We start from the raw sequence: 13,332 nt of genomic DNA on the forward strand, positions 1-13,332 counted from the left end.
TGGCTCTTTGGGAGAGCACATGCCTGATGGGAGCTGCTGGTTCTGTGGCCCTCATTAGCCGGTCTTTTGTTACTGTAAGCCATAGCGCGCAGAGCTCAGATGTTGCCAGGCCAGATTAGATCTTGCACCCTCCAGGAGTCCTGAAAAGCCACTCCTGAATCGCTCCTAATCCCTCTAAAAAACTTTCACTTTTCTTTTGCTTCTCAGTGCCACAGAATTGCGCGGAAACGTACGCATACACAATAGCGTGGAGTCGGTCGGCACAAGTTCTGAGACTTCAAAATGACTTTTTGTTGTCTTTGGAGCCCCGTTGCTGCCTTATGTCGTTAATCCCTTTCCAGAGATGCTGTCAGCTGCTTTAAAACTACACAAATCAGGGCTTCAGATAGTCATCTAATTAATCCTGGACTCCATGTTTTGTGAGAAATCTGAAAAGTTGCCATCTGCAGTCAGTTTTAAAAGGAAAGAAACACCATGTAGACTTGCAAATGTTTTGTTAAATGTTTTTCTTTTATACTTCTATTATATCTTTCCTGTTGTTGTGGTGTTTCCGCTATCTAGTATGAAGATTCAAAGTAAGAATTCAAAGAAACTTCAACTTCTCTATGCTTAACTTTTCCTTTAACTACTGCCTTAAAGTTAACATGTTTCTATATTTATAGGCCCTAAACAATGCTACTCTCAAGCCTTTCAACAGTATCCATGATAATATATTACCTTTGGCACACAAAAGAACAATTTTGTAAAAATTAAATATTAGTTATTTTCCTGAGTTCTTTTCCAACCCAGAAGTAAGACGACTAAATCTCCGAAGCTCCGCCTTTCACTGCTTGTGGGTGCCGCCTCTTTCATGACATCAACCTAGACCCAGCCTCGGCAGCGTGTCTGTGTTTCACCAAACACACGTGTGGGCTAACACGTGTTTTGCTTCACAAAAACAAGCAACATGTGCATATAAAAGAAAAGCGTTTTTGGCAAACACCGCTAGCTCCATGGAGAGAGAGAGTGTGTGTGTAGTTTAGCCTGGGGGCGGGGCTGGCAGCACAGAGTCTTCCTAGAAGGGGCTATTCCTCACTTTGTGATGTCACAATGTGAGAACCCGCTCGTTTTCATGGTTTGGGGGAGGCTGATGCTCAGATAGCAGGTTTTGTAGAGGAATACTCAGAAATGCACGAATGGATCAAAATACCAAATAAACATACAGTTAAAAGCTCAAAAATATATTTTGCATGGGAAAACCCCTGTGTCCACGTAATATATTAAGGTGGAGGGAGAAGCGTGAAGTAAAAAATCTTGCACACATACTGTTAGAATTTCACAGAGATCTGTGACCATGCTTAGCTTGATTTTTGTAAACGAAGACACACCAGGATGTTGCTGCTTTTTTAGGATGTACAGCATCGCTCACAGTTTGCACCTTTGTGTCATCTCATAAATGTCTTCAAAGGTTTTTCCTTGTTGGTGTTAATGAGTTGTTTTATTACGTGTTTGAACGCGGCTCGTATCCCTTCATCTGTTACTGCTCCTGCCTGTTTTATATCAACATGAAGCTTCTGGGGATTTGCACTGTTGGGAAACTATAACAAGATCTTTATAAGTTTTATGTCCAGCCCTTTGAGTTTGCCAAGTTTTTCTGTAATGGTATCTCATTCATCTCCGTACCTTTCTTCTACACAAAATTTATTGGGTCACACCTTATGTACACACAAAGTTTTGTTGTGTGTTTTTCAGGTTACAAAAATCAAATATCAAGGGTATTAAATGGAGACCACTTCACTTCAAGGCTGTTCATGTCTTTATAAGTTTTCAGCTTGACTGTTGTTTTGCACTTTGTGCTCCATCCTTGAAGTTTGTCAGAGGCACATAATGCTATTTATGTTCACGCCAAACGCGATGTGTTTGTCAAATTCACCTCGGCCGGCTCCATTTGGATGCAAGGTAAATTAGCGGCTCAACGCTTAACCAAAAACGTGTTGACAAATTTGACGTCCTGACGTGTGTGGGAGGAGCTACCGCCAGAGGGAGTAGTGACTGTGTATATCTTGTTTACAAAGATCAAAGACACGAATGATTTTGTGAGGTCAGATTTACTAATTTTGAAGAGCTCTACTAAAGCATCTGTAATCAGGTCTCCATGTCTGCATTCATGAGATCATTTAGAGACTCTCCCAGTACAGTGAGCTTCACTCCTGCAGTAGGAGCTGCATCTGAGTGACGCCGCTTTCAGTGGTACTTACTTCTCTGTGACCCAGTTTGACAACTTGGTGTTCCATTTTAGTCCGTGGAGGGAAAAAAAAAAACCCATAAAATTAGAGAGCGTAGTTTTATTGACTCGTTGCAAATAAGGAGAAAAATGTCATGAAGTTCCGGAAGAGAACGATCAGCTTCTCCCCCATGTTGGTTTTGAACTCCACCCGCTGATCATTGCGCATGTCATGAGCCAAAGCTGAGTTCCTGATTGGTTGACATGATGCGCCCTCCTCCCCAAAGTTCATCAAATTGTTAAAGACATTAAGGAAGTTATTAATAAGCTTCATATCTACTCTTTGTCTATGTTTACACATTAGGTCATAGAAAGATCTCCAACCTCAAGTCCAATGTGTGGCAAAATCTGAGAGACCATCATCACCCTCAGTGTCTTTAAAATCCCACCAAGCATTGTTGTGGGCTTGCTTGTCGCCCTGGTAACGGCACAATATTTGTGGGTGGCGTATCTTGTTTATGTACTTTCATGGCATCAAGTGAATTTCCCCGCCCCCAGACCTTTTCTGTAGTCACGTGTTTTTGATTTAAAGGAATTCAGAGACATATACGATGTGGTTTCAAACCCCATAATAGTCTGAGGAAAGCATTGTTGGGCTGCAATTTGGACCTCAAATGGTGTTGTGGTGCACAAACACAAACTGACAGAGTCTCGTATGTACATTCTTGTGAGACTTGATCCTTCTCTGCCTTCCACAACTCAGATGTCTTAGCTGGCTGTGATGGCGACTTCTATTTCTGCCCCCTTTTTTTTTTTCGTACACAATACCGCATGCTATATTGAGCTAAGCCAATGTGGTAACAAGATGGTCGTAAAGAAAAGCTGACAGGAAACATTCCACAACTGGGTTCCTGATGTCGCTTTCATCAAACCTCATGTGTTAGATGGCAAATATTCCTCAGTCATAATAGACCGGTGTTCCTCGCAGTTTGAAATCATTTGCGGACGTAAACCACAAAACACACACAATGGAGTTGTCTATACAATTTTTAGCATAGCAGGGGAATTCAGTTAGTATCCATTGTTCTGAAGTACCCTTACGAATACTTATGTAACGTTATGTAACAGGCATTGCGGCTGCCCTGAAGTTACCATAAGAGCTGCACAAAAACTGCACCATGATAAAAATATGATTACATATAAAAGGAAGTTTTTCTCTTTTCCAAAAGTCTTCTTTCTTTGTCGTCTTTGGCTGGCCTTTTTTTTTGGGGGGGGGGGGGGGGTCTCCATCTAACACTCTCTTATGTATCTTCCTGACTGACACTAACCACCCTCATGTCCTCCTCCTCTACATCCATTTGTGGTTCTCTTTTTCTGCATGAAACCATACTGCTGCTCACAAATGTTCACTTCATTTCGTCACCAAGTCCCCTGATCTGCTTTCCTCATTCCAGATGAAACGCCAATTACCTTTCTCCCAGCCTTCCTGATCACTTCAGCTGCAACATCCTGTTTCTTTATCTGACTGCTAGTATTTCTCCTGTCTGAAAGCTAGTTCCTTAATGATCTGCAGACATTGCGTGGTCATATTTGTCCCTTATCCCTTGACCTCTAGCTCACATTTCACATCTTCTCTTTTTTACTTTGAAATCATTGAGATTTTTAAAGCCAATTAAAACCTTTCCTAACCTTTCTTACCTTCTACTTACACGTGCAACTTCTGCAGCCTTTCCATTTGTACTTATGAATAATTGATCAGCCTGGCATGTGTGGAGTCTTGCACATGTTAGCAAGTGCACAGCGAAAACTTTAAAAGACAATCTGGTAAAGACGGAAGCACATTGGCGGATACAGGAGGCAAGACATTCGCTTTGAGTGGCTGTTGTGTGTGTGAATGTGTGTGTACTTCACAGAGTTTGTGTGGTGAGTGGGTGGTTGCGTCAGTGTGTCGGACCGAGCTCTCTGCAGTGTGCTCAGCTGCTGCGGTCCTCAGTCGGCTGGGTGGAAGCATCATATGTCTGAGGGACGCCCAGAAGAACTGCCCCGCTTTTGCAAAAAGAACCAGAGCAGAGTGAAAGAGCAACTGAGGAGGACAGAAGATGCAAAGTGGACTCAGCTGAAGGCTGTGAGTCAATTTCCCAGAAAGAAATCAGAGGAAGAAAAAGGACTTCAATCAGAGCATATATTTTCTTTTATCATCTCTGATATCTGGACCTATTACATCAACCTGGCTATGCCATGCTCACCCAGAGGAACGGGCTCCCTCCTGGCTGTAAGGAAGCTCCTCTGAAGGATCCCTCTGACTTATGGGATGTGGATGTCAGTGCTGAAGGCTGCTGTTCCTTGTCCTCCTCTCTGTCATCCGGAGGTTGTCCGTGGGCTCGTCTAGCCGGTGTGGATGGCTGCTTGTCAGAGCCATACTGCCTGTGGTTTCAGCTCTTAGCCAGAACTTACTGGGGTGAGGTGGAGTTGGGGCTCAACAGTACCAACCGCAGTGTGTCCTGGGCTCGCCTCCGAGAAGCTTCTAGGAAAAGCTTCCTCCGATCTCGGGTAAAGCATTAAAGCTTTTGTTCTAGGGGGCATGCCTGTATGACCATTTTTAAAGAAACTTAAAGATGTGTTAAAGAGATGTTAGTCACTGGCGGGGGTGTGTAGGTTTACATTGGAAACATTTGAGAGAAGAGGTTAGGGACTGCTACACTCTGTCATGCTGCCTGAAGAATTTTACGTGCGTCATTCTTCTCTACAGCAGCAGGGTAGTCCTGTTTCACTGACTGATATCTTTTGTAATGTGTGTGTATGTGTGTGTGTGCGCGTTTGGGTTAAGTTTCATTTATTGTTGTTGGTCCCCTTGGTGGGTTCTGGGTGACCCTTTTCTGTTTGCAGTTTATTACTAAGCTGTTCTTATAAGGCCAGTTTACATTGTGGAGCATTTCTTCTAAGCAAAAAACCATGAAACCAGCTATTTGTTATTTTCTGTGTAAAGTTTATTTAATAGAATTAGGTCAATTTCTGGTTACTGGAGGTCAAAAATAAGGCAAACAGAGAAAGTTTTTCCTGTGATGACGGATGACTTGTGTAGGGACAGAAAAGGCTTTAGAATGAAAAACACTTTTAAAGTTGTTTATTTATTCATTTTCGCCAACAAGCCAAGGCTTTAAAAATTGGTGAATTCACCCACAAAAACCACCAAATCTTTATACCAAATAAATAGAACAAAACGGAGAGGTGTGTTAAAGTAAATTTTCACAAACCCTTTATGTATGTTAAAAACCAAAGTTTAAAAGTTCGGGGGTCAATAGTGAAAAAGTCATGGTGAGGACAGGAAGCGATTAAAGCATTTGCCAAACTACAAATGTGTCAGTTCCATTAATTATAACTTATAGTTTGCCCTTCAAATTCAGTCTAACTTGTGAGCTCAGGACTCAGGACATGACTGTTCACCATGACTGTGACTGATGGCGCGCTGTCAAGATTCATCGTATGCCTTATCTTTCATGGGGGGGTTGACTGGCATGGGTGCTGTGGTTGTCCGGTCTGTGGAGAAGAGAGGACACATCTTAAGGGGAGCTCAGGTGTGTCTCACAGCCCCCCCCGTACAGGTCTTCACCCACAGACCGCCCCATCCACCTGTAAGGGCCGTTGTGACCAAAGCCTCATGTGCAGAGAGGTTGGGGTGGCAGATGCAGATGTTCAAGTGCGTTTACACCAAAAGCATTTAACTTAAAGGGACCTAAGAGTTTAACAGCAGGAGTTCATTTTGGAAGCATGGAACATAAACAGTTGAGTTGTGTGCGTCTCCTCGTCCCGCCTCTTCCCTCCCTTCTCAGTTACATTGTGGACTGTGGATTACTTCCAGCTCCGCACCTCTGGGCATCGGTAGTGATTTCACCCGTCCAACCATTAGAGCTACACCCTACTTCTCTCTGGAGGCTTCTTCATCTGCTTCTCCCAGACATGCAGAGGAGAGGTGGAGAAAGAACATCCAGAGGGGCGGCGGGGAAGAAGGTCTTTGTTTTGGATCCACACACAACATGTGTTTTGATAGGAGAACAGCCTGTGGAGTGATGTGGACAGAGGCCCAAACTTTTGACAGTCTCTCATCGCCTGAAGCCTCCATGGCCATGTTAGCAATAACCACTAACGCACGCCCTGTGGTGCAGTGGTTCAATTCAAGCATTATTTTGATGATGGATGGGACAGGAGCCTGAGAGCTGCAGCAAAAAGCTGTGATGCTTTGCTGGGAATGACATTTCCTCCAACATATTTTCACTTTTTAATTACACCTCTCAAAAAAACAAGTTCTCCAAGCGTTTGCAATAAACGTTTGATAAAGTTGAAGGTAAAACACGCACAAAAAAAATTAGTTTTTTGTCTAGTAAATCAAAACTCAATCACTAATGGTTCACCAGAGTTTTTAGAGAATCTGTTGAGTTTGTATTGTGAAGTGAACTATAGTTCTTTTTAACATCACTCTTTTTGTACTGGTAATCCCAAAATCATCCATTCTTGTCCGGCCGTGGGGTTGCAGTCCCAGCTTAGATGAGCGGACATCCCTCTTTTTGGTCACCTTTCCAGTGTTTCCAGGAAAATGCCAGAGTTTTCCCAAGCCAGTCATAATCTCTCCAGTTGGAACCTTATTGTTATTGCCTTACCCGGGGTCTTAACTGTTCATTCACAACCCACAGCTCAGGTTTATAGGCGGGAAACGTGGATTAACGGACCGATACAAAGTTTGTTGTCATTTGTTGGTCGATCTCATGCTCTATCCTTACCTCATTATTGATCACAGCACCCAGCTACTTACATTACTAAGGAAATGACTCATTCTTAATCAGGAGGGGGATTCTAGCTTTTTTCAGATGAGGACAGGGGATTAAGAGAACAGTTTTTGAGAATTGGGTTCCTGTTAACCGACTTAAATGATGACGTTTTTCTTGATTTATTCCCTAAACATCCACCAGTTCCATTATTCTTTGTTCATTATTTACTGTCAGTAACTCTAAGAACTTGTTAAAGCATTGCACAGGCTTCAGGATTATTCAGTAGACCATTTGATTTGAGCTGATGTTTACCTCATTTTTTGTATCTGCCCTACATAAAAGATTAGGGTTGGGCACTTTAATGAGGTTCACTATGTGTTAGCATATTACTGAATTAACAGTTAGTTAGATTAGGTGGCAAAAAGTACTTTCACCAACCTTTGAGTGTTATTGTTTAAATCTTTAAATGTAATGCTGCATAAGTCTTTCACTCACTGCCTCTGAACACTGAGGCACACTGATCTTTATTCTATAGCAGCTGAGGCTTTATCATTTAGATTTAACGGGATTGTTTGGAGCTTGTGGCTTAAGTAAAGACGGCGATCTAGAGTGAGTGGCATCTTCCAGTATTCAAGGTTAAAGTTTGCAATAAGAAAAACCTTCATACATTTTTATAGCTTGCTGATAGCAATGTGATTCATTGTGATTAACCCCCTGAAATGTATGCAATTAAATGGAACTGAAACATTTGAAAAGTTCCCCAGCATTAATGAAAATCGTACAAAAATTGAAATTGTACCATTTGTTTCTTAATGTATCTTTTTTTAAATCAATAGGTCCTGTAGTGTCTGACAGGTTTTCATCAGATGAAGACTCTAATTAAAAGTGACTTGGAGCATTTCTCCGCCACCTGTTCTCCCAGTGTGACTTTCTGTTTTCCCAAAGTCTCATAACATCATCTTTAGAAAATGAACCTTTTGTGGACTGACTCACTGTTTCGTCATCTAAACTTCCCATTTCAGACTGAAGCAGAGTAAACACCTTTTTCTTACAGAACATTTCATTGTTATGATATTTCTTCATGGCTCATATTGCACATTTTATGGAAGGTAACGGTAGTTGTGTCTACAATTTTACGCTGCAACTTTTTTCTGTCTTTTAAAAGAAAAAAATCTTTTTATTCATCATAATAGGAATGCAGACTAAAGATGTCATCATGCAAACACACCAAACAGCCCTGCAGAGGCTCAAGTGTGTAATAACTGAAGCCATATGTCTGGCTGACTGATGCTCCCTGCAGCATCAATGTGGCTTTAACAACAATCCTGATGAGTCTCATTTTCCAGCCTTTTTTTCTTTTCTATTTAATATAAAGGTATATTCTATCAAATACCAGCTGTTCTTCCAATTAAGGGATTTGTTTTGTTAAAATGTGTGAATGTAACAATATGATCTCTGTAACCAGTGGCAGATTGAAATCACTTAAAATTTATATTTGTCTTTTAAAAAGACTTGCAGGGAGACATATTTGATAGGGTTGAATGTTCTATTGCTGAATGAAAATTAAACTTAAAAGGTAATAACTGGCAAAAAGAAAGAAATGATCAAAGTTGACCATAAATAAAGTGAAAACACCACAAATAGAAAAACTATATGTTTGTAAAAAAAATGTTTCAAACCGGCAAAGTTGTGCATCACAGCTCACATGTCTTGCCACTACGCCACCAAACAGGTACGTTGTCCAGGACATATAAACCACACAATCCTGGAATATCTTGAAAAGTTCAAGGATTTGAAGGACCAACAGTCAAAACTGGAGAAAGCTGAAAGAGCTGAACATTTGAAGAGTTGAACAGTTGAAATAGCTAAAAAATTGTAGAAGGACTAAAGTGCCAAAATAATGGCAGAAAATACTAGAATAAAGAGAGAGAACCAGGAAAACAATGGGTTGGATGCTTTATAGCATTCAATGCTTTATAGCATTTAACCAAACAGTGGCTAAAACAACCCCCCTTTTATGAACAGTTATTGACTCTGCAGTTTTTGTGTTTCACTAAGTTTCCTCTGACATCTGTGTTTAGATTTAGGGTTTAAATTATTATAAAGTGACAGACCATTACATCTAATTTCCAGCCTGGGCTGGAGCTCTGTAGGTTAATCCTTTAAGATTTAAAAATATGTTTCTTCAAATGTGAACCTTTGTGTTTAAAAAAAGCAATTAAAGTGCCACATTTCTTTATAAAATATTAAAACTGCCTTTTCCTCGACCAAACTTTGAACTGTTAAGGAAAATCCGTTTGCGTATTTAAACTCCTGTACTTTTCTTTCAGGCCAAACCGAAAGATGGGCGTGAACAGAGCGAGCCGTCGGCCACCGCCTCTCCCGGGGCAGAGGAAGAGCCCTTCTCCTGGCCAGGACCCAAAACGCTTTGTCTGCGGCGGACCTCGCAGGGCTTCGGGTTCACTCTACGGCACTTCATCGTGTACCCGCCTGAATCCGCCGTCCACAACTCCCTGAAGGTGACGGACTTGTGCTCCAAATGTTTTCAATGAGAAAGGATGGAAGAGGAAGGCAGCGTACAGCCTGAATTTATCATTTAATAATAACATTTAATAAAATCCACTGGTTTTAGTTGAACTCAAACTCAAAACGTTTTACTTTCTCTTGCACATCTTTAAAATATTGTTGGGTTGGCCGGAGCAAACTCTGGCCAATGTGCTTTACTTTTGTTGCACATAATCCCTATAGGTAAAGTGAGGTTATACATCCATATGTATCTGCTCTTGTTAGTATCCATGGGCATTTATCTGACTTTATTAAAATGAAATTCTTTTTTAAACCGATATTATGAGGGTTTTTTAAGATTGTTGATTTTTCGTGGACATTTGTTATTCCGTCAAACTACAGCTTTAGACCTCAGCTGTCAATGAAATGTCTCAGACCAAATGCAAAGCTTGGGATCTTCTTGAATCTGTTATTTTTCCAGCTGTGTGCGGCTCCACAGTTTCCTTTGTAACAGTAGTGTGGTGGGAGGAAGTGCTTTCCTCTCATCCTGTATTCCCATTTCAAAATGTTCCTTCAGTGCTGTTCTCAGCGTTTGTTAATACAGAAACACTAGATTCCTAACAAAACTACATCAGAATTCTTGTGTTTTTTGTGTGTGAGCAAGAATTTCATTTGAAAAGCAGTTTAATCTCATATTTCGGAATCTTTTCAATCACATTTTAAACAGGAACTTGGCGTGGGATCTTTTATGCTTTTGCATTTCCGAATTATTCAAATACGTGTTTTTTTTAGGAATGTGAAGATTATGCATTCATACATAAATCAGACTGACTGTGAGAAACACAGTGACAGAAAATGAAAACCTGAACAGTGGAGAATCTTCCTGGGAGTGATGGACCAACCAAAACAACCCAACATGGACATCTGTAGGAGGTCAACAAAGAAGAAGTGCAGGCCTTACTCATGATTCAACGAAAAAGTAAAAACTAGACAGAAATGGCTTTGAAACGTATATAATATAGTGTCTGCACTTGACTTTGAAAGAGTAGGGAGTCCAAAGGCAACGCTTGGTGCCGAATGCAGAGCAAGGAGGCATCTGGGTCCTAATAGAGTCTTTGGTTAACCAACCATGCATAGCAGCTACCATCTATGGAGTGATATTTATGCCACCACGTTGCACTCAAAACTTTCTAAAAACTTTTCAAAAGTTGCAAATGAAAATATTCAATAATTGCTTTCAATTTTTCTTTTTTGCTTTCAACATTTTTATGTTTGCCTTCAAAAACTTTTTTTTTTCAAATGTTATTTTTTTTTAGCTTTAAAAAAATATTTTTGAGTTTGCAACTAATGTTTTCACGTGCTTTATGTCTCATCTCGCTTTCTTCCTGTCTTGGATTTTTCTCTAATAAGTTTCAGTTTAGCATTACATAGCTGCCATCAAACAGCCTGCTGATTGGTCGAGTTACTAACCAATCAAATCGCCATATATATCAAACATCTATCTATTTTTTTGCTTTTAAAAAAATTTGAAAGCAAAGAAAAAAATTGAAAGCAAAAAACATTAAAAATAAAAGTATTTGAAAGCAAATATTGAATATTTTCATTTGCAACTTAAAACGTTTTGTTTGCAACGTGGTGGCATAAATATTACTCCATAACAATCTGCTGGTCCCATCTATAGCTTCTTTAGAAAGATTCTGCTGAGCACAAACCAAACACAGACTCAGCTCACATTAGAGAAACTCTTTTGGACAAATCTTTAAGGTGAGATGGTCTTTACAGCTGGAGTTACACTAAAAACATTCCAGACGGCAACATCCAACAGTGGAGTGCAGATACTTTTTCACAGCTTTTCTTAAGGACTCATAGAACTGCTCCTCTTGCACAACAGATCATTCAACGGCTGGAATAGCAGATTTATTAAGAACAATTTTTAATTCAGCAAGTATTTAAAGAATTTTTTCTCTGTATTTGTTTTCTTTTATGTTTTGCAGTTTTACTTATTTTATGATTACATTTCTTGTCCCCATTTGCCTTTTGATTGGCACTTTGGGGTCTTTAACACAGACGATTAAAAAAAAAAAAAAAAAAGACAGCGATTGGCATATAATAAGTGACATAGATCTCCAGCTGGAGGGTTGCTGGTTCAAGTCCTGGTACCAACAATATCACACTCTGGTGCCAAAAATACCCAGCAGTGTTTAGTCTGCCCTCCTCGCACCACCATGGTGCCCTTGGCCCACATTTCTCCAGTGGAACAGCTCAGATTCCCAGTCCGGACGGATGCAAGTAGAAGTTCAGTCTGCTTAAGGCACAAAGTCAACGAAGACATACAACTAACTATATGAGATCCAACTGCTAAGAGAAATCAATATATGTTTTCATTTTATAAAATTACAATATTTCAGCAAAGATATTTAATTCAATGACATTTGCATTTATTTAGCAATGTCTAACTGGTCGTCAAACATCTGCATTGCTGCTTCAAAGACAGAACTGGTCCTCCATTGGGAACCCTGCCAGTTGACTTTTGGATAAAAGCAATTCCAATCTGTCCGTCACTGCTAATCCTGGCATTACTTCCGGCTCCTGCGGACCAACACCAGCTGAAGGGCTTTGGGGGCGTGCAGCACGGCGCTCTTACTGGGAAAAAGCTATCTTATCGTGGCCTCTTTTGTATTAGCTTTGATAATTCAGGATAAGTAAGGGTACTTTTCTCTGAAGTGTGTTTTTGTTAACGTCTCTTGTTTTCACAGAAGGATTTCCAACAAAGTAAGTGTAGGACTTTGTGTTTATATCTCTTGGCATGGGCTCAGCTTGTTGAAGGAGAAACTTTGGTGAATCTGCTGGGATTTTCAGACATTTTTGTTGCCCAAGAGATAGATGGTTTCTCTCAGATGTCTCCTTTGGTGTCAAGAGTCTCTAGCTGCTTTGTTTCATTCTGTGACCTTAGTGTTGTGTTTCATTTTACCATCGAACCAAGAGAAAAAAGTTTGCTGATTAGCTACAAGTTTGGTAGTTTTCAGATTTGATTAGAAGTTGTACAATTGCAATGAAGTATAGTGATCAAGGTCGGACTCTGGATCTGACACAGACCACACTCTCCAGCTTCAGGATTCAAAAAGTTCACATTGTCCTCCTCTAACAGTAATGGCAGTTTTGAACTACATGAAGAGGTTGGGGTTAGATTGAAGAGGGTCAGGCCATCATGAAGACAGGCCTGGTCACAAAGGACACATGGATGGCATGTGTTAGTGAGGGACTGAAGATGCAGTGTGTGGATTTGTGAAGGAAATTACAGCTAAGAGGATAGAAAAGCAGATTTGCCTCTTTTTTTCATTTTCCACTTATTGTAAATTATTTTATCACAACAAAATATCCTATAAAGATTGTAGAGTGTTTTAAAAACACAGAGCTGTTTTTGTGTCAGCTCAATAATAGCTGAACATCCATCCATCCATCCATCCATCCATCCATCCATCCATCCATCCATCCATCCATCCATCCACACTCTCTACATCCCAATGCCACAGTTAAGGTTGCTAAATTAAAAAGTGGCACAAGTAAACCTTTGATTTGACATCTTTCCGTTTTTGAGCCGTGGAGAATCCTTTTTCCTTGTGGTGAACCTTAAAAATAAAAAATGTGACGTCTGCTTCTCAAAGGACATTTTTGGGTCTGTTGCTGCTGGATTCTGAAGTGATGAAAGTCACTTGTTGGGGTTCAAACTTCACTGTGTTGTCATTTATAGTTGGAAGAACTTTGTGAAAATAGTGTTACACATTACCGTATGGTTATTAATCAAAACAAAAGTTTGATGAATTTTTGTCTTTTCATGACTGAAATAAGGATTTTCCTCCC

The 13,332-nt window shown here is 40.3% G+C and overlaps 1 protein-coding gene across 6 annotated transcripts in view; it reads left to right on the forward strand.

Annotated features, from left to right (window-relative positions):
- Positions 1–13,332, forward strand: part of arhgap21a (Rho GTPase activating protein 21a) — a 76,119-nt gene that overhangs the window by 30,396 nt on the left and 32,391 nt on the right. For 3 of the 6 annotated variants that reach the window (XM_023950018.2, XM_023950020.2, XM_023950019.2), the window contains exons 1-2: positions 3,015–4,753; positions 9,297–9,485. In XM_023950018.2, coding sequence (XP_023805786.1) covers positions 4,442–4,753; positions 9,297–9,485 — 501 coding nt within the window. In that variant the 5' untranslated portion in view covers positions 3,015–4,441. Of the gene's footprint in view, positions 1–3,014; positions 4,754–9,296; positions 9,486–13,332 lie in introns of those variants that run through there. The other 3 variants (XM_023950022.2, XM_078938667.1, XM_023950021.2) reach the window with 1 other exon arrangement.

Source organism: Oryzias latipes, chromosome 20, assembly GCF_053564925.1.
Source record: "Oryzias latipes strain Hd-rR chromosome 20, Olatipes_Hd-rR_3.1".
NCBI lineage: Eukaryota > Metazoa > Chordata > Actinopteri > Beloniformes > Adrianichthyidae > Oryzias > Oryzias latipes.